The sequence below is a fragment of the Sinocyclocheilus grahami genome, unplaced genomic scaffold (assembly GCF_001515645.1).
Source record: "Sinocyclocheilus grahami isolate Dianchi unplaced genomic scaffold, SAMN03320097.WGS_v1.1 scaffold215.1, whole genome shotgun sequence".
Taxonomy (NCBI): domain Eukaryota; kingdom Metazoa; phylum Chordata; class Actinopteri; order Cypriniformes; family Cyprinidae; genus Sinocyclocheilus; species Sinocyclocheilus grahami.
Window position 1 is genome coordinate 85,562 of NW_015505394.1, and position 23,193 is coordinate 108,754.

General features: G+C 36.8%; 2 protein-coding genes across 4 annotated transcripts; one reads left to right on the plus strand and one right to left on the minus strand.

Annotated features, from left to right (window-relative positions):
* Positions 1–496: 496 nt before the first annotated feature.
* LOC107596104 (sodium/potassium-transporting ATPase subunit beta-2-like) lies at positions 497–13,610 on the plus strand. 2 transcript variants are annotated; one of them, XM_016286722.1, is made up of 8 exons: positions 497–842; positions 7,607–7,735; positions 7,986–8,090; positions 8,215–8,420; positions 8,896–8,955; positions 10,028–10,054; positions 10,411–10,506; positions 11,162–13,610. In XM_016286722.1, the coding sequence occupies exons 1-8, from the start codon at positions 752–754 to the stop codon at positions 11,327–11,329; spliced, it is 882 nt and encodes a 293-aa protein (XP_016142208.1). In that variant the 5' UTR covers positions 497–751; the 3' UTR covers positions 11,330–13,610. The 2 variants fall into 2 exon arrangements, with proteins under 2 accessions (XP_016142208.1, XP_016142209.1); XM_016286723.1 differs by lacking the exon at positions 10,028–10,054.
* A 2,806-nt stretch (positions 13,611–16,416) lies between these two features.
* On the minus strand, positions 16,417–21,456 carry LOC107596106 (ceramide-1-phosphate transfer protein-like). 2 transcript variants are annotated; one of them, XM_016286724.1, is made up of 4 exons: positions 21,024–21,456; positions 19,656–19,714; positions 19,312–19,484; positions 16,417–17,291 (listed from the first exon to the last, which is right to left on the minus strand). In XM_016286724.1, the coding sequence occupies exons 1-4, from the start codon at positions 21,091–21,093 to the stop codon at positions 16,652–16,654; spliced, it is 942 nt and encodes a 313-aa protein (XP_016142210.1). In that variant the 5' UTR covers positions 21,094–21,456; the 3' UTR covers positions 16,417–16,651. The 2 variants fall into 2 exon arrangements, with proteins under 2 accessions (XP_016142210.1, XP_016142211.1); XM_016286725.1 differs by lacking the exon at positions 21,024–21,456 and adding an exon at positions 20,535–20,600.
* Between the last annotated feature and the right edge of the window lie 1,737 nt (positions 21,457–23,193).

Genomic DNA, 23,193 nt, shown 5'->3' on the forward strand with positions numbered 1-23,193 from the left:
TTTGTAGAACTTTTTAAAAAAGTAGAATTTTCTTAATGTTTTAAACATTTAATTAATAGTTAAATACTGAGCATAATTAAATCAATTAAATCGAATTATTTAAAGTGACTGAACATAAAATGTCAAGTTGCCGTTAATGTGCTATCATTTAAAAAATGTAATCTATATTAAGTGATTCCTGACATCATAACACAAGTTATGAAAGTAATCAATAACATTGACAATATAGCCATATTAACTATTAATGCCCCCGTGCTTGCAGGGAAGATAGCAAATACCATTTAAATAAATTCATTTTAATTTAGAGCTGTTTGAACTAAAAGATTGCATTCATTCAGCAGGCAGAGCTTGTTCCACTGCAGTATCGGCACATTAGTGCGCGCTCTCTCTCTCTCTCTCTCTCTCTCTCTCTCTCTCTCTCTCTCTCTCCCCCGGCCCCCTCTCTCTCTCTCTCTCTCTCTCTCTCTCTCTCTCTCTCTCTCTGCGGAATGCGCACTGCAATTGTGGGTGGGCAGAACGCCGGGCGTTACAGAGAGAGCGAGGTCTGCTCTCATTCAGTCCTGGCTTAAGTCCTCAGGTTTCGGCAGAGTGCCTTGTTATTATTTAAAAAAGCTTTCTATTGAGACCTTAAAGATCGTTTTAACCCTTTCTCCACACCATTCAAGGGTTGAATAGCTGTTTATTACTCTCAAAGAGAGTGCTAGCCCCGAGGCGTTGACTCTGTGAGTGCACATTTATTTCGTTCAGGAAAATGGCAAAGGATGATAAGAAGAACGCATGGAAGGAGTTCTTCTGGAACCCGAGGACTCGAGAATTCTGCGGTAGGACCGCGAGCAGTTGGGGTAAGTCTTGCACACAATCGACAAGATTACACGCATGCACAAATGCTAATTAGTGTGTCGCAAAATTGTGCAGTTATAATAAGTAGTGAGGTGCAGTCGTTATCACAGCGAGTCTCACTCTATTAGTGCAGAGAAGTTCACTGAAGAGGCGGGTCGCTGTCCTAGGTGCTGAAACTCGTTAGTGCTTTTGCCACCGGGCTGTATGCGTCACATGCGTTTCCTTTTCTTTGCCGCGTGTTTACGAAGCTTTAAAACTTAATACATTAACCTTAGAATGTGTTTATCTTGAGCAAATTGCGAATTTTGAGGTCTACTGACAGATCCAGGTAATCAGGTTCTCACTGATTATTGTGTGGAGAAATGTGATGCGTCGACACAATGCGCTTCAAGCAGAATGTCTGAATAGAGGCTTGCACACATCAGTATTCCCTGCACCACTTTCTGTAAAGAACAGCAATTATTTTAACTGCAAAAGAATGTAGAAGTGCTGCAGTAAATATATGTTTATACCTTATTATACGGTAAAAAAGTAGAATTGTATTTTTCTGTGAAATGTTAAAATGTTTTAAGAAGTACAACGAATGAATTATTGTATTGATGTTATTTTAAAGATTAACAATGTGTTGTAAAATATAGTTGTAAAAATACTTATGTTTTTGTTAATATAATGAATTGCTTTTTTTAATTACTGGGGAAAGGGGCATTCTAAAATTTCCTTGCTCAAAATAATTAAGTGTCATGTGTGTTACCCTGAGCTACCCCGACAGCTGCTAGAGGCCAATTTTGATCTGCTATAAGCCCCAGTGTGCCATCTGTGTATCGTTATCTGTCCATTTTATCACAGCAAACTTATTTTAATAGTCCAAATAGGTTGATATATTAACATATCATTGAATAACATCTAGGAACTGTCAAAAAAAACAAAACCCAATAAAGTCACCGAAATGCCATCACTTGTTGTTTGTAACAACATCAGTTGCCTTTCTTTTTATACAGTGCAGTGAACATTTTTACATTCTGCCATTTGGTTTAACCTGTTTAAACCCCAAAGAAATCTGCCTTTATAATTGTGAAAGATCTTTCTAACAGTAGAATTGAACAACAAAACACCTTTAGCCCAGTGCATAGTGTTACAAATTGTCTTTTGCAGTGACATTGAGATGATTTAATCTAGCCGAGGGCCATTTTGAGTGTGCGCGAGGGGGTTTGTGAATTAGTGTAAGATGTAATCCTTTACTAATAGGCTCATTGGTTGCCTTGGTGAGGCTATTATGTGGAAGATGTATCCTTTTCAATAGCCGTAGATTAATTGTGGAACTGAATGTGTCTTTTAATCAGGGTGTGATGGCATTAAAACTGCACTCAGCTGTCAATGCTATGGAATAGTTAGACAGAGAGAGAGAGTGTGCGTGTGTGTGTGTATGTGTGTGACAGAGAGAGAGAGAGAGAAAGAGGGAGAGAGAGAGAGAGAGAAATGCTAGATCACGGCCCTCAAGACTTCCATGTACCAGCACATTTTGCTCTAGGGAGCTAAGTGTGTATCACCTCATTGAGAATGTGTGTGTGTGTGTGTGATGCTCTGAGGACTAGCTGCCTAGTTAAGCCAGCGTGCTCTCTAAGACTCCTTAATTAGTCTATTTTTGTCTGTGCCCAAACCAGAGTGAACCTGGGTATGCTTAGATTCTTTAACAAAGTACATCCTCATTACTGGAGCTTTATAGTGACCTATGGAGGACGGTGAAAGCTGCAGCTGCATTCATACAGCTGTGTCTCTTATCGAAACATATCCAGGGTTGCTTTCAGGACCCCTGGGCACAGAGGGGCCAATAATATCAGATAAAAGCACTTCAAGCTGATCTGACGTCAGCCCTCTGGAGAGTCATATAGAGACTGTTCAATCTTGTTGTTAAACATCACTCTTGCACAGGCCAGAATTTAATCTCTAAACCACTCCTGAGATTTATAACTCATACTGCAGAAGATCTTAATACTCCGTTCAAAGAAATACAAGGCTTCCTGTAAATGGACCACCTAGAAAAATTCTGGACATTCTACAAACCAGATTCCAAAAAAGTTGGGACACTGTACAAATTGTGAATAAAAACAGAATGTGATGTGGAAGTTTCAAATTTCAATATTTTATTCAGAATACAACAGATGACATATCAAATGTTTAAACTGAGAAAATGTATCATTGCAAGGGAAAAATAAGTTGATTTTAAATTTCATGGCATCAACACATCTCAAAAAAGTTGGGACAAGGCCATGTTTACCACTGTGTGGCATCCCCTCTTCAGAAGATTCCCAAACTTTTTTTTTCAGCCCTTTGACATAAAGTGTTTATATGAAGTACTCCATGAGATTTTAAGTCAATTTTTCAATTTAACAACATATTTGCATGTTCACTGTTTTCTGATGTTGGTGACATGACATGCAAGTAAACAAATAAAATATATAATCTTAGGAATGTAAAGATTCACTCAACTCATAATGCGATATTGATGATACTGATTTCATGATACAATTTTCTAACGATTTTTTTTACAAAATGAGATTTAAGACAAATATAAATGAAAAAGTTGTCCTTTTTATATTTCCCAAAATGCTGCACTTTTCTTTGTGAAATTAAAATACGTAAAATTAAATAAAAATATGTCAAATAACAAAACTAAATTTAATTTTTAAAATAAATCCCAATCAAATAAGTAAATGATACAAATAAAAGAAATCTATCGATTTTTATGATTTTTTCAGCAGCTCTCAAATCCCGCTTGGGAAACTTGGTTCTAGCTGGGCGATATACTGGATTTTAAGATCCTCTTGTTGTATTTAGTCACAGAATTCTTGTTCAAATGTATATTGTCCCATTTACTATACAGCTGCATGCCTCATAAATAAATATGTGGACATTAAATATTGGCTTGAACTGAAATTATTAGTTAATTTTACTTTTTATCCTTCCACTATGAAATTCATTTCCAAGGTACTAAACAATTGGCATTGTAAACACTGCAACAATATTACAGTAATATTTATATGAAGTCTTCTGAAAGCATGGGTTTCAGTTAAGCCATGAATGACTGTGAGTAATAAGAAATAAGTATATAGTTATGGGCTGTGGCTATATTTATGTGCACCCAGTACAAAACAGGAAATTGATATTCAGAGATAACAGTGGACAGACTGCTCCCTTTGTCTACATCACAGGTATGAGTTCCTCTGAAGTGTTTGATAGTATGGTGGCCTGGTAGGTTTGATGGATTTAGGACAGGATGTGTGGAGATCTAAAGTGATTGCCTGTGGAGTTCATGTCTGTATTAATGAATGTGAACATGCAAATAGCAGATCACAGTGGCACATTCTGCTCCTCTCTTTCAGGTTGCGTTTAAATTAGAGGGTTGAAAGAGGGAGGGTGACATTCATCATGATGAAAGACAGATAAAGGAACAGAAGAGCACAGATAGAGTATCAGTCTCACCATGTGCAGTGTTCGCCACACACACACACACACACACATCCCGAGGAGAGCTAGCACAGCTGATTAGGATGTACCACGTTTTAACCCCATAACCAAGTTCAGCAAATAATGTTTGATAATGCAGGTACTTGGTATTCTGAGAGAGACTGTGCTTATTTTGAAGCTGCCCTGCTGTGAAATTAAGTAGTGCTTAATGATTTGAACATTTGGGCTTTGCTGCACAAGTTAAGCAACATTCTTACCTTATATTTGCTCACTTTCTCTCTTACGCATGCATTGCATCCTTTTTCACTCTCTCCAGTCTCCAAGCATATTAGCACACACTCCTGTGTAATTCTAGCCTGTAGAGTAACCTCACATTGCACTGCTGTTATTGATCAGTGAAAGCCTGTCTCTGCGGGGAGCTCCAGGATGCAGCAGAGCAGGGGGCAGAGATCCGGTATCCCTCCTCCCTTCAGTCCGGAGCAACCTGATCGACTGTCACCAGGGGCCTCGCTGCATGAAGCTCAGGTGTCCTGTATCTTAATGAGCTCTCCTCAGGCATACACATTCAGCACTCAGTTTTCTCTATGAAACAATAGCGACTGATCTGTTCAAAATAGCAATCCTAAATTATGTATCGTGTTGGGGAAGATGTTTTGAAGTGCATTCTTATTACAGGGGCAAATGGATGAGTTACTGAATCTTTGCTTTTTACCTGAGAGCATTCATGTAATTAACATGACATTTTAGGGAGTGTAAGTCCAGCAATGTCCTGCATGCTAGCCTATGATTTAAAGCAATATTTTTCTAATATATAATATAAATTCTATATGTACACTAATGTTCGAAAGTTTGGAGTTAGTAAAATTATTTTTAAAGAAATTAATACTTTTTTTATTTAGCAAGGATGCATTAAACTGATCAAAGGTGAAAATAAAGACATTTATGTTACAATTTTTTTTATTTCAAATAAATACTGTTCTTTTGAACTTTATGTTCATCAAAGAATTGTGGTTATCATGCTTTCCACAAAAATCTTCAACAGCACAACATTAATGAGAGATGTTTCTTCAAATCAGCATATTAATTTATTTACAGTGTAATTTATTCCTGTGGTGGCAAAGCTGAATTTTCAGCAGCCATTATTCCAGTCTTCAGTGTCACATGGTCCTTCAGAAATCGTTAGAAGTTGACATAGAAAACAGTCATTTTAAATGTAATAATATTTTACTCTATTACTATAAATATTACAATATTTTTACTGTATTCTGATCAAATTAATGCGCTCTTTTGAGCATAAAAGTCTTCTTTCAGAAGCATTTTGAATGCTAATCTTTCTTCTTATTATAATAATTTTATAAATTCTTTTCTAATGTATATTTAATATGCATACTGTTTAAGTGTATTGTGAAAAGCTAAAAGGTGTTTAAAACGGTAAAAACCAGTTACAGCAGCTACAATATAAATTTGACCTGATACAGTCTACAGTATATTTACAGTTTAAAATCTTGACACTGAAAAACCAGCATGTTAACTGCCTAAGTAGAGTTTCTAGGTTTGTTTATCTTCTGTCTATCTGAGAAAATCTGAGGGAAAAAATATTGTGCTGGAAATTACCAATCAGTACATTAACATCATTAACGTTAGACTTTTCAGACTGGCTCTTCTATAACCATACTGTACCACATTATATATACCATATTACTGTACTGACATTATATAAATAAAAGCCTGGCATCATTCTGTCATTCTTCTAAGTATGCTAAATATCAACCTTTTATGCTAGTGCTGCAGTCTGTATAGAGATCTCTTTGTGTAGACATAATAATCTAGAGTATAATGATTGGTTTAGTTGAGTAGTTGGGGGTGTCTGCATGAATGTCTGTAGGGACATAGGCTACTCTGGTGTTTCTAAACCATATATTCCCTGTAAATTCCCCTTTGACTTAATCTGCCCTCTTCTTCTCCTTCTGTCACCCTCCCTCCCCTTTTTTACCCCTCTTAACCCACATCTGCCCTGCAGTAATTCAATTTTGCCAAAGACCAGACATTTACCAGACAGGATTACCAGACTTCCTGTAAGGGACATTGGTGTGTAAAAGTATGAATGTGTGTAATACAGAGCTGCAGTCAGTGTGTATGTATAAATGTATGAATGAGGAGAGAAGCTCTGGTGAGAATTTAAGAGGATTAGGCCTACTAGTCTTGTATCTTTTCACGGTTACATCAGCAGAAGATAGAGAAAGAGAGAGTGAAAGAGTGCAAAAGATATAGTCATAAATAGTTATATGGTCACAGTATTCTGCATGTCCTATTGCAAATGCTCCCAACACATGTGTTTTTATTAAAGTACATAAAGTGTAGCAGGAGCTACATTGAAGGAAATCATGTTTTGTTTTATAACACCTGAACAGTATGTTACAGACACAAGTGCCATTTCAGAGTCATTGGGTCTAGATACACAAATGTATATCTCTAATTTAATTTATATCAAGAATAAAAGCATACTTTTGTGAACTAGACTTTTATTAATTTTTATCACTTAAACTTTGGTACATATGTGACCCTGGAACACAAAACCAGTCATAATCGATTTTGCATCATGTGAAAGCTGAATAAATAAGCTTTCCATTGATGTATGGTTTGTTAGGATAGGACAATATTTGACCGAGACACAACTATTTGAAAATCTGGAATCTGAGAGTGCAAAAAAATCAAAATACTGAGAAAATCGCCTTTAAAGTTGTCCAAATGAAGTTCTTAGCAATGCATATTACTAATCAAAAATTAAGTTTTGATATATTTACAGTAGGAAATTTACAAAATATCTTCATGGAACTTGATCTTTACTTAATATCCTAATGATTAATATCCTTAATGATAATTTTGAGCCATACAATGTTTTTTGAGCTATTGCTAAAAATATATCCAAGTGACTTAAGACTGGTTTTGTGGTCCAGGGTCACATATATGTAAGGGCTTAATACAAATTTGCAGGGACTTGGCCACTTGGTGGCAAAAAATTGAACTGTTGTACCATTAGTCCAGTCGACATTTTGTCCCATCTGTCATCTAAAATGCTTAATGTCATGAAAAATATGGGTTTATGGGGCTTAAATGCCATTAATTGCTGCATGCAACTGTATTAATTAATTTTAATTAATATGCATTGTAAATTGATATGAAAAAGAATTATATAAAAAAAAATTATATTTCAATGCTAAGTATGAACAGAGTTCCAGTGACATAGTACAGAATGGAAAGTTTATATTGAGTTTGGATTTGAATGTGTGTGTCCTTGTAGGTCTGATCCTGTTGTTTTATCTGGCATTCTACATTTTCCTGGCTGGATTATTTGCTCTCACCATGTACGTAATGCTGCAGACACTCGATGACCACAGACCAACATACCAAGATAGACTTTCAACTCCAGGTAATACACAGACTTGATCCTGTACATATGGAAACATTGTTCTCAAATTAAGCTAATTATAACAACTACACTCTAATGTTACCCCTTACAGACACCTTTTGACATTTATTAATTGTAATTTACTTATATTGCAGTGTTTGTGCTATTTATTATAATTTTTGATACTCACAAACATACTAAATGCAAAATGAATGTAAACACACACTCGCAGACTCTGTGTCTTCCCATTCTCTTATTTGTTGTTTTGCAGGGATGATGATCAGACCTAAAGGAGAGCAGCTGGAGATCGTTTACACCATGGAGTACACAGAGACATGGGAAAGATATGTCCAAGCCCTCAATAACTTCCTGTCGCGTAAATACCATGCAAACAACCATATTTACACAGAACCTGCTGCAGTCATTTTGCTATTGAAATTCTGCATGCCATTTAGCAAGACATTCACAGAAGGTCATGTCCTGTTGCTTCTTGTATGCAGCCTACAATGACTCAGTCCAAGCCCAGAAGAATTATGAGTGTAAACCGGATCAGTACTTCATCCAGGAGGACAGTGGCAGTTTGAAAAACTTCCCCAAGCGTTCCTGCCAGTTCAAACGCTCCATATTGGAGGATTGCTCTGGGATCACAGATCGTTACTATGGTTACGATGAGGGCAAGCCCTGCATCTTCATCAAGCTCAACCGTGTAAGACGTGAAATAGAATATATGTGTGGAGCGAATGTTTGTGTCAGAAACATGTCCAATAATATCAACAAAAAAAAACAATGGTCAAATTACAGTTGAACAATTATTGCTCAAAAATATTGAACCGCTCAATCCTGCCGTTGACCAATCAGAATCAAGTATTCCTGAGAAACCCTGACAGAATTCTTTGGAACATCTAATTGATGCATTTTATTTTGCAAATAGTTTGATTTTTGGTCATTGAATCCCCACAGTCTTTAACATTCAGTGAAGTCTTTGACCTGAAACCACAGAATCAGAGACAGCGGCCTGAATGTTTCTAATTAAAAATTCATCAGAGTTACTTTAGCATTCTAATGAGACCCAACTTGACCTGTCTCTTCCCCTTTGTTTCCATCTTTGGGTCGCTTTCTTTTTCTCACCCTCTCATTTCAATCTCAAATCCTTCTTTCTCTGCGTTTATTCTTTTTTGCAGGTGATTGGTCTGTTGCCTGCTAGGGACGGGCAGCCTCCTTATGTCACATGTGGTGCTAAGGTAAGTGTCTCAGTCTTCCACACTCTCACTCTCCTTATCCTTCAGTCTTTTAGAAAGGGCTTGATTTCAGATTAAAGTTACATGAGCTATTCAACAAGGTCACCAGATTAAATTAGCCGGTAATCAGAACTGTGGCCGGCTTCAGAGAAAAACTGCCATGACTGACTATCTGCTGCTGATTCACATGCAAAAATAAACAGAGAGAAATGAGAACCATTAAAGTAACAATTATGTATTTCAGGAATGATCTTTCAGTCATGCAAGGTTCAGTCTCAACTGTTTCGATATTCCATGAGAATGTCTGAGCTATTAGCGTCTCATTTATTTTAGCAGATATTAATTGGCCGTTTGTGAATCGGGTGTTAAAACTGTTATAGCTTATTAGTTCAAAATATTTCTATGTATCTTTAATTTTTATTTATGTTTTTTAGTCATTTTAGTACTTTAAAGTTTAGTACTTTTATGTTAGTTGTCAAGGCAACATTTCTCAGTTTTATTTAAGTTTTTCATCTAATATTGATAATTTCAGATTTATTTCAATTAACAAAACATATTTTAATAGTTTCAGTTAACAATAACACTGTTGCTTGTTTGTATTCTCATACTGTAGGTTAGTTACCCCACACTAAGCAAACTTTGATCTATGTTGCATTAGAACAGAAGCTTTTCTTGCTCTTTCCTAGAGATTTCTCAATAGTGTGTGCCCTCCGAATCAAGTATGTTTGTGTGGGTTCTGAATGGATATCAACCGCCATTCAAGCTCATGCAAATACATTCCTCAGTCCAAATTCTAACTTCGATTGCAATGTACACACCAATTGTTTTAAACATCACACTCCCTGTCAATATATTTTGCTCTTTCTCATCATGAACCCATCATTCCTCCTCCTTTGTTCTGTACTGTTGTCATATAATTGTTTTCAGTGTCGTTTCAGGTTTTGTTCAATCTGTATTGTTTTACACCATTGCTCATCATCTCGGTTTATGTTCCATGTGGTTGATTTGTATTGTTTTGTGTGTGTGTGTGTGTGTGTGTGTCTCATCTGTTCTCCCCCTCCATTCTTCTTGTCAGAAATACAAAGTTGGCACTGATGAGTGGGTAAGAATAATAGACAGAATGAAGAATAATCATTTTAACAGAGGCAGAAAATTCATAATGTGCATTACAGCTTTGACATTCTGCAGTGAGAGAAAAATTGGAAAATGTATAAAAACTTACCTATTATTTTTTAAATTTATTAACTTTTAAAATCAACATGTTTTAGAAGGGTAAAATGATTATTCATACAGTCAGATCATATGCTAGATAATTCCAGCATAAGATCATCTCACAGAGTGAATGGTTTTTCTGTTTATTTTCTTTAATTCAATAATAGTAGTTTTTGGTATTAGAACAGGTTGATACCCTCAGATTAAATGCTGAGATGAACTCATAAACTCTTCCTCCCTCTGTAGGCGGATGATTCAGATAAACTTGGTGAACTGGTGTACTTTCCCCCTAATGGCACCTTCAACCTTATGTACTACCCATACTATGGCAAGAAAGCCCAGGTACAACACACACATACTTAGAGAATATACTGTACATATGTAATCACACATACAATATAAGTCGGAGCGAAATGAAAATCGACCATTTTGCCCATCTGTTTTGTAAATGCATGTTATTGATCTTATTGTGATTATCTATGCATAATTGAAAGAAGAAGAAAATAAATATATATATGTTTTTTTATTTTTTTTATTTTAATTATTAATAAAAATGTCATAAGTGGATCTTCTGCTGAAATGGCAGACTTCTCTCTGGTGACGTGTCGACTGCATTCAGATCTGCCTCCATCCAATCAACAACTGATGGATAGAACCCGTCCCCATCCTACTTTTTTTCTTTTCCAATAATCTGTTTCACTCAGATGTATGCCACAATATGGAAGAAAAGACCCTCTCATTTTACGTTTCATGCTGACTTTAAAGGTGCAATCAGTATTTTATGTTGTGCTCATATGATACTCAGCTGATACTGACACCTAATGGTGTGGATGTGGCATCACAGAAAAGGGAGAGAAAAAGTTGACCGTTACCATTGTAGAAATGTAGTAAACAAAGTCTCCAATAATGTAAAACAGCTTTTATTAGGCCACCTTTAATAAAACAGCCTTGTTCTTACAAAATCTTCCTACAGTATCTCACTCTTCTTCTGCTGCAGGTGAACTACTCTCAGCCTTTAGTGGCCATTAAGTTCCTCAACATCACCATGAATGAGGACGTCAACGTGGAGTGCAGAATCAATGCTAACAACATTCCAGAGGGCAGTGAACGAGACAAGTTTGCGGGACGCATTTCCTTCAAACTGAGGATCAACTCCAGAGATTAAATAGGCGAAAGTGTGTTCCTTTCTTTTACACACAGACACAGACACACACAGGTTCTCCACATCTAAAAGAGTGCATGATTATGCGCAGAAGGCACAGGTAGAGACATAAGCCAGACACAGCAATCCTCAGCACAGACAGAGCATAGAGTAATACTTCAATGTTTTTTTTTTCATTTGAGACTGTAGTGAGGTTGTAGAGAGTTAGCAAGGTTGTTTTTGTGTGTATTTATGTGTGTACATCAGTGTGTGTGTGTGTTAGCATGTATGAGTTGAGATACAGTATTTATTTTCTGAAATTTTAATTGCATGCTCAGCTATCAGAGCAATTCAGAGCAAATAATATATTCTATTAAAACAATATTAGGAAAGGAATATAAAAAAAAATCAGTATCTAATAACTATGCTGTTTTCTTCCCTCAGTATCATTAATTAATTTAAGTAGGTGTCTATGAATTAATGTGGCATGATCTCATGTGTGTTTGAAGTATCTCTTGACTGACTGCTAGGAATTTATATATATATATATTTTTTATTTATTAAAATTTTATTTTTGCATGTGTGTATCAGTTCTGAAGAGTGGTATTGAAACCTTTTCTCTGTCTGATTTGTGGCTTTATAAGTGAAAAGGATATTTTATATACCAACATGTAGATAATGCTGTGCACGATGACGTCAGCTCTGCATTTCTCACCAACACACAAGAAAACTGATACATTCACATTACTGCATTCCTGTTGGTTTCGGAACAGTCTGTACTTTCATATGATGAAGTGTCACGTTTCATTTATCATGAGGCGTGTCTATTTAAGTTTGTTTATATGTAAAATAGGTCTTTGCAGTATTTTACTTTTCTTTTTGGCATGTGTAATCCAATTTGTCTCACATGGTGAGGGGATATGATGTTTTGTATTGATTTGCACCGGCTTAGAGGATGACAGCAGGCCTGGGTTCAGTTTAAATTCTGAAAACTAGATAGAGAAAGTGTGTTTGATATGTGTGTGTGTGTGTGTGTGGATTCCTACATGTGTGTGTTTTATTTGATTTGATTTCTTTTATGTTAATCTTTGTGCACAATTATCTATATATTTGGGTTTTGTTGGAAGTGACTCTAAGCATAACCATAGAGAGAGATAGAGAGACTCTAAGAGCAGGAGCAGCAGGCTTATGTTTCTGCTGATAAGGAAGACAGAAGTGAATCCATCCCAGTCCTTACCCTGCATAAATCAATAAAACAAACAAACAAACAAAAACATGTTCACCCACCTCATTTCTCATTTTTCTAAATCACTCTTAAAAAAATCATTTCTTTCTCTTTTGTTTAACACCTAAACTCACTCTCTGAGCATATAGCTTACACCTCATGCTCCATTCTGAGAAGTGTCTTGTGGAGAGTTCATACAGTATATAAGAGTATACACTCAGTCATAGAACTGACAAGTGTACACTTCCTCTAATGCCCTAATCCGTTATTCTCACTACATAATCCTAAATGGATATGGTGCTTTACTACATTTCCTCAAAAGTATCCATCCATCCATCCATCCATATATCTATAAATTAAGTGTCATCTCATTTACTGAAAAATATTTAGTTGAGTGACGAAATGCTTCTTCACATTTGATCACTTTCAAATGTGCGTCTGTGTTGTGTCTGTATATTGCATATTTTATGTTTGTGCATAGTGAGGTTGTTATCTGACCCGGCAGAGAAAGCTTCAAATCAACAGAATTAAATATTCATTCACCTCAGGCCCCAGATCACATATCATTAACTTGACCCTGTACACTAGTTCACTCTGGAGTGCACAAGAAGGCAAAGAGAAAAAAAAAACATATCTATGATAAGTTCAGTTTTTGGGGCATGCAGGTTTTGAGAGAATGGTTTTGTAAACAGCGCCCCTAGTGTAACAGTTGTGCTGTGCCTCTCCCATGCCACCGACTGTTTCTACTGGTGAACTAGTGCATTAGCATATGTTTCCATATACATGAATCTTCTGAAAAGCAATATATTTATATTTTGGGTCCATTTGGTGCATAAAGAAAAGTTACATACTATATTTGTATTTTCCTTTAGATTGGCTGATCATGAAGAGTATTATTTATTAGTATATTTAAATTAATATATAGATGAGAATGGCTATATGTATTTTAAAATCACATATAATATAGAAAAGATCCTATATTCTCAATGAACCTATATTTCTATTTTTGTTGATCATTTATGAAAAAGCATGTAACCGCTGGAGAATGTATGAAGTATATTAAAGGGGGCATAACACACACAGTTTCTGCCAATCTCATGTTCATTTTGAGTATATACTGCATCCTTCATATCTCTTTAGAGTCTTTAGTTTTGATCAGATTTATATAAGACAGATACAGCTTTACCATTCTCTCTGAAAACAGTCAAGCTCCTGGAGGCGTGCCGTGGGCGGAGCTAAAGAGTCACGAGCACGCAAAGCTTTTGCGTTGAGATCGTCTGCAAGCGGTGACATTGACATAAGTAAAACAGGAACAAAAACGTAGTTTATTGACTTAAATTTTATTTAATTTGTTTATAAAACATTCGTCACCGAAATGCCTGGAACAAACAAACAAATTCGCACAACTCCTTGCTGCCCTGGAGAAACAAACTGGGTTCTTTGGGAAGCTAAACATTGGTTAATTTTCACTCATAACCAAAAACACACTTCTTTAATGACACTGTTGATTTTGTGGTCTAAAAACAAAATGACAAATCCTTCTCAAGCAAGTCCTGTGCAGTGCTGCCGACGACTTCAGTAACCCCAATTTTGCTCTGGTTGATGTGCGCGCTCTCACAGACTGTATAAAATGGCGCTTGTCCGGGAGAAGTGCCCATACAAGGAATTTCGCCCTTTATGACGTCATACAGGGTCATACTCGAAAAAAACTTTCCAAAACTGAAGGACTGTATTTGGCACAGAAATACTCGTTATATGTCCAATCTTGCTCAAAAATGACCAAAGAGTTTCTATATTTTTCTTATTTAAAACTTGACTTCTGTAGTTACATCGTGTACTAAGCCCGACGGAAAATGAAAAGTTGCGATTTTCTAGGCCGATATGGCTAGGAACTATACTCTCATTCCGGCGTAATAATCAAGGAACTTTACTGCCGTACTGGCGCTTGTCCGGGAGAAGTGCCCATACAAGGAATTCCGCCCTTTATGACGTCATACAGGGTCATACTCGAAAAAAACTTTCCAAAACTGAAGGACTGTATTTGGCACAGAAATACTCGTTATATGTCCAATCTTGCTCAAAAATGACCAAAGAGTTTCTATATTTTTCCTATTTAAAACTTGACTTCTGTAGTTACATCGTGTACTAAGCCCGACGGAAAATGAAAAGTTGCGATTTTCTAGGCCGATATGGCTAGGAACTATACTCTCATTCCGGCGTAATAATCAAGGAACTTTACTGCCGTACCATGGGTGCAGCACACGCAATGATATTACTCAGCGCCGGAAAATAGTCCCCAGCTAGGTAACTTTCAATAAGCCTATTTTCAGTCGCTGCGCAATATCATTGCGCCTGCAGCCTGACCGGCTGAATAGATTCGAAAACGGTAAAACTCAACTGTTTAACTCTAGGGGAGTTGGAAAATGAGCCTATTTTCAAAAATAGTGGAGTGTTCCTTTAAGCTCTGCAGTGCTTATTATAAAATACAAGGAGGTCACAATAATTCAGGCCAAGAATTTAATAAATCATTGTCACTTTAATAGTCTGGATCTCTTTGTAGCCTTTAAAATGCCAAAATGTATCATATGTTTCATAAAACTACAGATTTAACATTGACAATACATGGAAAGCTTTAAATAAGTCTCCTGTGAGCATATTAACCAACAGAACTCGACAGCTTTTGAAAACAAGGTGACAAGTCATTTCCCTAATGTATATAAAGTATATGAATAAGCATATACAGTAAATGCTGTGGTTTAGATGTGCTTGAACAGAGTGGGTTGTGAGAGCAAGCCCACACCTCAACAACATCACAGAACAAACTACAGTTCATTTGATATGGCTCAGTGCTTATATAGCACTGGACCTTGTGCAAACTGCTCAAATGTTTGATGAATAACGAGAGCCTGAAATTATATTGACTAGTTAAGTTTAATTATATAAACACGTTCATAATCTGATATATTGAAATAACAAACTTAATAAAATTACCAAAAATACACTGTCTCCTCTTCATCAGCATAATCTGCATTATCATTTCCAGAATTCAGTTCTCAAGGTAAAAATGGTTAGGTTTCTCCAGTTTCTCTAACGCTAAGGTGCCCTTTCAGGCACATGATTTCGACCTGAGCACCTGATTTGAGAACCTTGCTTTATTTGCATTAGTTTTAGTTTCCTGGAATAATATGCATATGTGACATAACAATAACCATTTTGATATCATATGTCATTTGAATGAATACAATACACCCACAAAAAAGTTGTCACTGGTACCCTAAGATACAAGATCTAAAAGCTATATCTTTGTATCTTTCTTACCCCAATTGCGTATGTTTGTGTAGTTTATGGTAGTAGCATTAAAAATAACTATTTTAAAATTATTATTAAGGTTTTAGACAATACATTTCAGTACATTTTCAAATTTACTGTTCAAAATTGTTTCAAATTAGAATTTAGCCATACCCCTCTGTGCTCTTCATATAGAGCCACTTTTAGCCACCTTGAGTGGTTTCCGTAAAAGGAGTTCTGTAAACACATTGCTATCCAGTTTGTCATGCCAAAATGAATGTAGTTGTGCCTGTAAGAGAACATCCCCAGAACAATCATTAGGTATCAGTCACACCGTTATAAAACTGCTTTTGATAAACATATGGATTGTAAAAAAGTTCTTCTGTTGAACCAGGACTTCGGACTAGTCTGTCCCTTTTGCTGAGTCTGCATTGCTGCATTGCATTGCATTGTAAATATCGTCACAAGAATCAATGCATGGCTTTCTCCAATACCAGGAAAAGAGACAACAAGCACCAATGGTATACAGCATATTTAGTTGTTTTAACAACAAATCTGTTATCTTTGATAGTGAGATGTTTGCTTTTTCATTTTTTTCTTACTTGCCAACCTTTTTCACTAACAGTTTAACTCATGAAAGTGGTCACTAATTCTTTAAGAAAGTGAAACTTTGAGTACATCAGTAAGAATGAATAAATAAGCCTTGTATTTATCCAGCAGTGTCTTCATTCTTTTCTCATAAGGGTTCAAAGCCTAGTCTTATAATTTAGTGCCTTGTTCTTTAGGCTGGTCCCACTCATATTTCCTGTGATTTTTCCTCCCTCTTTCTACACTCAGGGTAGATCCAGCATGCCGTGCTCTTGTAGAGCGACTTCATTTCTCTCATACACTTCTTCTATTGCTCTCACTACCCTGTTCAGCACCACAGCAGCTTCTGACTGCGTTTCCACACACACCAACTGGTAGAAATAAGGTCGTTCAGGCATAGCAAGAAAGGCCAGTTCCGCTGCTTTCCTTACCCACCAGTTGTGATGGTGGGCCAGTGTGTGCTGGTAAGTTTCTTTGCAGAGGTCAGAAGGGCTTCGTAGACGCTCTTCTTCACTTCCATCCTTCCCCAGTTCCTGCAGGAAGTTTTGCAGCCAGAGCAGAGCACGATGCAAGCGCAACAGAGTCCTGCAGCCTGAGTTTGTCTGCTTGTGGAAGTCCACCAAACCATTCTCCAGCTCCCATTTAATCATAGACCGAATAGAAGTGTAACCAAATGAAAGTCTGTGATTCATTTCAGAGTAGTTCAAAGATCTGTTATGAGATATCATTAAGAATGGGTCGCTTGGCTGAGGCTTTCTTTTTCTGTCTTTCACTATTTTCTCTGCCTCTTTCTCCGCTTTTTGGGCCAGGTCACGAATGATGGCGGTTTTTGATTCAATTTCTTGTGAAATTAAACCCACCATTGGCCCCAGGGCTTCCAAAAACCTTAAATGCACAGAAAAAAGGAGATATAATGAATGTGTCTGTTTCTACCCATATCTATCTATCTATCTATCGCGAGAGAGAGAGAGAGAGAGAGAGAGAGAGAGAGAGAGAGAGAGTGAGAGTGAGAGTGAGTGAGACTTGGACTTTTCACTGTCTTTTCAGTCTGGTTGTCTGTGTTTGCATGTTCAAAACAAACATTCAGTCTCTGCATTATTGGTGAGGATTTTACAGCCCCTGCATCCGAATATGCCTATTTCCCTACTATATACTAGGCTGAATAGAATGTCCGAATTCACAGCATTCATAAAACTGTATGCGAAAAGTAGACCTACATAGCTAGTAACTCTTTCTGCAAGTTACACGATATGCCAGTAGGTCGAGACAAGTGACTAGGGCTGCGTTCCAGTTAATTTTTTATGCCCTTCACTCGCAAACTTCCCTCCGTCTCGTTTACTCAGATGTATGTCATTGATTACGCTGCATAAGCGCTCACTTCTGCGGAACACTTGGAGACTTGGACTTTTCACTGTCTTTTCAGTCTGGTTGTCTGTGTTTGCATGTTCAAAACAAACATTCAGTCTCTGCATTATTGGTGAGGATTTTACAGCCCCTGCATCCGAATATGCCTATTTCCCTACTATATAATAGGCTGAATAGAATGTCCGAATTCACAGCATTCATAAAACTGTATGCGAAAAGTAGACCTACATAGCTAGTAACTCTTTCTGCAAGTTACACGATATGCCAGTAGGTCGAGACAAGTGACTAGGGCTGCATTCCAGTTAATTTTTTATGCCCTTCACTCGCAAACTTCCCTCCGTCTCGTTTACTCAGATGTATGTCATTGATTACGCTGCATAAGCGCTCACTTCTGCGGAACACTTGGAATGGGCTGAACTGGAACGTCCTAAGCCCTTGATCACTTAGAATCAGCTATGGAGTTGGTTTATTGTTTAAAAATTGCTTACGAATTTGTTTGGTGCAGCATTTTATATGTATATAGGTATGCTTGGGCTCTTATAAATGTTAAAACAAAATCATTTATATATTATAGAGTTGTTTGGGGTGGGGATAAATTAAATGCGAGCTGTGATGACATCACAATCGTGTTGCATTGTGGTCTATGGAGCGGCCTGAAGTGTGCATATGAATCAGACTCGCTCCCTTGGTCAAAATCAAGGGGTCGAGGGTCTGTCCATATAAACTTCTCTCGTTCACTTCACGAAGTGGAACGGACTTCAAAATGGCAGCGGGGATTCCCCCAAGGGGAAGTGCTTAGGGAAGTTAGCAAGTGTGTGTCTAAAAGTGAAGTGGAACGCAGCCTGGGTGCATCCCAAATCGTGTACTTGTGCACTATTCTATGACGTTTTGTAGTATAAATAGTGTGAGTAGTGCGTTCACACTGAAAATTCAAAAAAGAAACAGTGCACTTTAAATTCCCCGATGATGCACTTAAATAACCAAAAAAAACTAAGAGTGGAATGTAGGACACTTCATGCACTCAACGGTCGCAGCTTTATTTACATAGCAAAGGGGGAGCGGCTATCAGACTCTGATTATGAATGACAAAATAACCTTATATAACTCACACTCTACATGGTTGAGTACATGGTGCATAAATACATAGTGTGTAAGTGCATAGTGTATAGTGCATCATTTGGGATGCAGCTACTGTCTTTTGAGTGAGTCATTATTGATTCATTCAATTAACCGATTCGTTCGACATCACTGGTTCATTCTAGAATGAAACGCAACAGTGTGTTGCACTGAGATGCACAACGGTTCATTCTCGCTTTGCCTTCAACTGGAAATATATTTGTTGTTGGAACGAAATACACTTAACCTGCAATAATGTGTCTAAAATAATAGGTTACTCAATATTAATTTCTTGTTGTTTGAAGTAATAAATGTAATATCACACTCGCGATCATGCTGCACTCTTGCTCATATTAGGCTAATTATAGAATGTGGCATATTTAGCCTGCTATATGATGAGATGCAATTATGTGCATTAACTTACTTGATAAGCTCATCCCAGCTTGCCAGGTATGGCTTTAGAAGCACATCATTGGTTGAGACTGGTGCTGCCTGCAGGTGAGCCAGCAAATCGGCAACTTGAAACCTCATGCCAGGACATACCCTCAGTGGAGCCACATCGTCATCTGAACTATTAACTCTAACCAAAGACAGAACCTGAGGAAACGACAACAGATGGAAAAGTGATGTAAGGACAGATTTCTGAGGAGGGTGATGCCATAAAATGAATGTGCAAAGCTCCTGTTAGCAGGCACGACTGAAGCTCTGCGGCTGCTGCATAGATTGAAAATGACCTATTAAGCCTCAAGTTATTTCATGTTCTCTTACCTTGTTTTTTACACTAGAAACCTTTGGGCAAGTATTCCAGTGGTCCTCCAGGTTCCCATCTACAATGAGAGACACAGGATGAGTAATGAGAGAATAAATCATTTTAAATATAAAGAGATAAGGAAATGTCATATACAGTATAGTAGTTGAATCACATAATTAAATCATAGTTTCATAAAGTAGTTGAAAATACTCAAAGCCAGTCTCATAAATTGATTAGGCTCTCACATAAACTTGTCCAGAAGATCTGTGAACTGCATAACTGACTTGAGTGAGGTAAAGTTATCCAGTATATTTCTCTGAATATTAAACAAGTAGTTACCTCCAAAATAAACACAAATTATGTCATTGTTTATTCATTCTCATGTAATTTCAAACATGTATTATTTACTTTATTGAGCCAGTGAGATGAACTCGAGAATTAGGAATGAATCGTACACTAAATCATTGAAATTCTGTCTTCAAAAGCATTCAATATTTGTTCATGAATAAGATTCAGTCACCAATACTACTCTCATGAACTCCATTATAAAATCCATTTAAGATGTGAATTCAGGTAAAATGTCTGTTTAGCATCTTTACATGTTTATTTCCTCTACTGTGACAGCCAAGACCAAGTAACTGTATAAGGCTGGACAAATGTAACTCAATATCACCTAGACAGATATTGCTGTGATTGATTGAATTTCAAGCTTCATTAAAACGAAAATAATAAAGCAGTACCTCCCCAAAAAATGTAATAAATAAATAAATATATATTAACCTGACCCCACAGCAAAATACAGTAGCTTTGGTGTGTCAGAAAAAAACTGGCCTAATTAACCAAATATTACATTCAGTCTGTTAAAGGAAAATTCAGAAAGACTTGGCAAAACTTACGTAGCCACATGGAGCCAAGCAAAAGGAGGATGAAGACAATGGCTATACAAGCCCTGAGTTTGACTCCCACAAAAGAAGCATTCAATATTTGTTCATGAATAAGATTCAGTCACCAATACTACTCTCATGAACTCCATTATAAAATCCATTTAAGATGTGAATTCAGGTAAAATGTCTGTTTAGCATCTTTACATGTTTATTTCCTCTACTGTGACAGCCAAGACCAAGTAACTGTATAAGGCTGGACAAATGTAACTCAATATCACCTAGACAGATATTGCTGTGATTGATTGAATTTCAAGCTTCATTAAAACGAAAATAATAAAGCAGTACCTCCCCAAAAAATGTAATAAATAAATAAATATATATTAACCTGACCCCACAGCAAAATACAGTAGCTTTGGTGTGTCAGAAAAAAACTGGCCTAATTAACCAAATATTACATTCAGTCTGTTAAAGGAAAATTCAGAAAGACTTGGCAAAACTTACGTAGCCACATGGAGCCAAGCAAAAGGAGGATGAAGACAATGGCTATACAAGCCCTGAGTTTGACTCCCATAATGATCCACTATCCTCCTCAGGGGGCCCCGCTGTCCTCCTCAGTCTATGCGCTCCCGCTCTCTCTCCTGAGCATCTCTACACCACTGTGCTCAGTACTTTTCTTCTCTTACACAGTGCGTTTGTCAGTTTTCTGAATGGGTTTCGATCTTCACTCAACCACAAATTGGCAAGCGAATCCCTGCCCTCATGTGTTCGCACTACTGTACACTTCAGACTCGAAGTAACTTCTTGTTTTGTGCTACTCCTCTCTTCCTGTATCCTCAGGTTAGTCCACCGGCCTAATTTATGCTAAGCTGATTTTGGCATTATGCTGTTTTTTCACGCTGTTGCTTTCTTTCGTTTCCTGTCTTGCTCTAGCTGTACTGTCAGTCCCCTGTGATGTTGCGCAATCTCAGAGTCCATAGATTAGTCAGGAACAACAAATCACTCCTTATTTGGCAAGCCCTAAGCTACCTGCAGTAACCTTCACACAGATGCACACACTTGCACAACACATGTCACAAATAAATAGTGAAGTCCTGGAATCCACAAGGGAAGGTCCAAGTTTTATTTACTCAACGTGCATCTCTGAGTGAAAAAGAGAGATTTCTTTCAGCAGCAGATAACTACTGTTTGAAAGCTTCAAATTCTCCATTCAAATGTGTCATATTCAAATGTTGAACTTAAATGTTCTGGTTATGCAACTAAATAAAGTGTGTTTTCTTCTTTAATTACCTTAGATTAGTATAGTATACATATATCATCTTAGCAAAGCTGACAAACTCTTAAAAGAGACCATCGTGTTTGTATATCCAAATTGTGTGAACTGAATGACAAGCCAATGCTAATCAAGCCAACACTGGAAAGTCACTGTGACCTGAAATGTTACTGAGCTCCTTAAAAAAGCTGTCATGCCCTAAAAATCCAACCCTCTGATTTGAAAGCTGATGAATTTCAATGCCCCAGTTTGGCAGAGTATGTACAGAATGTCTGTAGGCATTAGCAGTGTGTCTCTGTGTCAATATATTTAGGCCCAACTGCTGATTTATAGACGTCCGTTCATTTACACAAAAGCAATCACAGGCACTTATGAAGTCATTATCTGATCAAGGCTATCATTAAGTCATATGCACGCTACAGGTTACTGATTATCAGTGTCATTTACCTCCTCATGATTTCTAAAAAAAAAAAACTCATAAAACATACATTAAATTATATAACATGCTAGATTCTGTTATTTTCTTCATAGATTTTCTACAGTGGATATTGGATTCCCAACACTGTTTGGAAGATTCTGTAATCTAACCAAGACTTTTTTTTCATCTCCAAAGTAACATACAACCAATTCAAGAACTGTATACAGAAGTGGGGCCCGGGGCCAGAGTTGCCAGGTCTTCTTAAAAAAAAAAAAAACTAGCCCAATGACCGTAGTCCAAATATCAAAACTCAAAATATGCCTCTCCCATACATAAAATACATATTTTACAGTCACTGTAATGCATTATACACAATTTCAACTAAAAATAAACACTATAGTAGTAATTATAAACACAGTCTGTTTTTATTAAGAAGCTCAAAGCCTCCCTACCAGTTCTTCTCAAAACTTAACATCTACCACAATTGTTTTTATCACTGAATATAAAATAATTCAATACAAGCATTTCAGTTAAAACTAATGCAGTATGTTTTTAACCCACGGGAAAACCACAGACTTGGCAACCATGCCCATTAGGGGGCCTCAGCAAATTTCCAAAGGGCCCGCAGATAGTTTAAAACTATTTCATTTAATAAGTGACTATTACTATATTAAAGTAATTTAACTATAAATTAAAACGCTAAATACTGAAATATATTTCTTATAAATAAATATTGTTATTAATAAAACACTAGTTCTTAAAAGTTCTGCTTTCACAAAATGACGTGTTTAATTTGATATTCAACAATCTGTAAAAAAAAAAAAAAAAAGTAGAACCACAGCTACACAGTTACAAGTTGTTCTTGCTGTACCTATAGAGCTGCAAAGAACCATTGAAGCACTTTTAATTTAGAGTGTAGCATAAAGCTCTCCCTACTGGGCAGTAAAAAAAATTAAGTTTTCCTTCATTACAAAGAATAGATG

What these genes read in the sequence shown, in the direction of transcription:
- LOC107596106 (XM_016286724.1), bottom strand. Translation starts at nt 21,093, where the DNA reads ATGGGAGTCAAACTCAGGGCTTGTATAGCCATTGTCTTCATCCTCCTT. An exon ending in GCTTGGCTCCATGTGGCTAC is followed by an intron (nt 19,715 to 21,023) that starts GTAAGTTTTGCC and finishes CTCTCATTGTAG; the next exon opens with ATGGGAACCTGGAGGACCAC. An exon ending in AGCTGGGATGAGCTTATCAA is followed by an intron (nt 17,292 to 19,311) that starts GTAAGTTAATGC and finishes TGTGCATTTAAG; the next exon opens with GTTTTTGGAAGCCCTGGGGC.
- LOC107596104 (XM_016286722.1), top strand. Translation starts at nt 752, where the DNA reads ATGGCAAAGGATGATAAGAAGAACGCATGGAAGGAGTTCTTCTGGAAC. An exon ending in TCTTCATCAAGCTCAACCGT is followed by an intron (nt 8,421 to 8,895) that starts GTAAGACGTGAA and finishes TCTTTTTTGCAG; the next exon opens with GTGATTGGTCTGTTGCCTGC. An exon ending in ATGTCACATGTGGTGCTAAG is followed by an intron (nt 8,956 to 10,027) that starts GTAAGTGTCTCA and finishes TCTTCTTGTCAG; the next exon opens with AAATACAAAGTTGGCACTGA.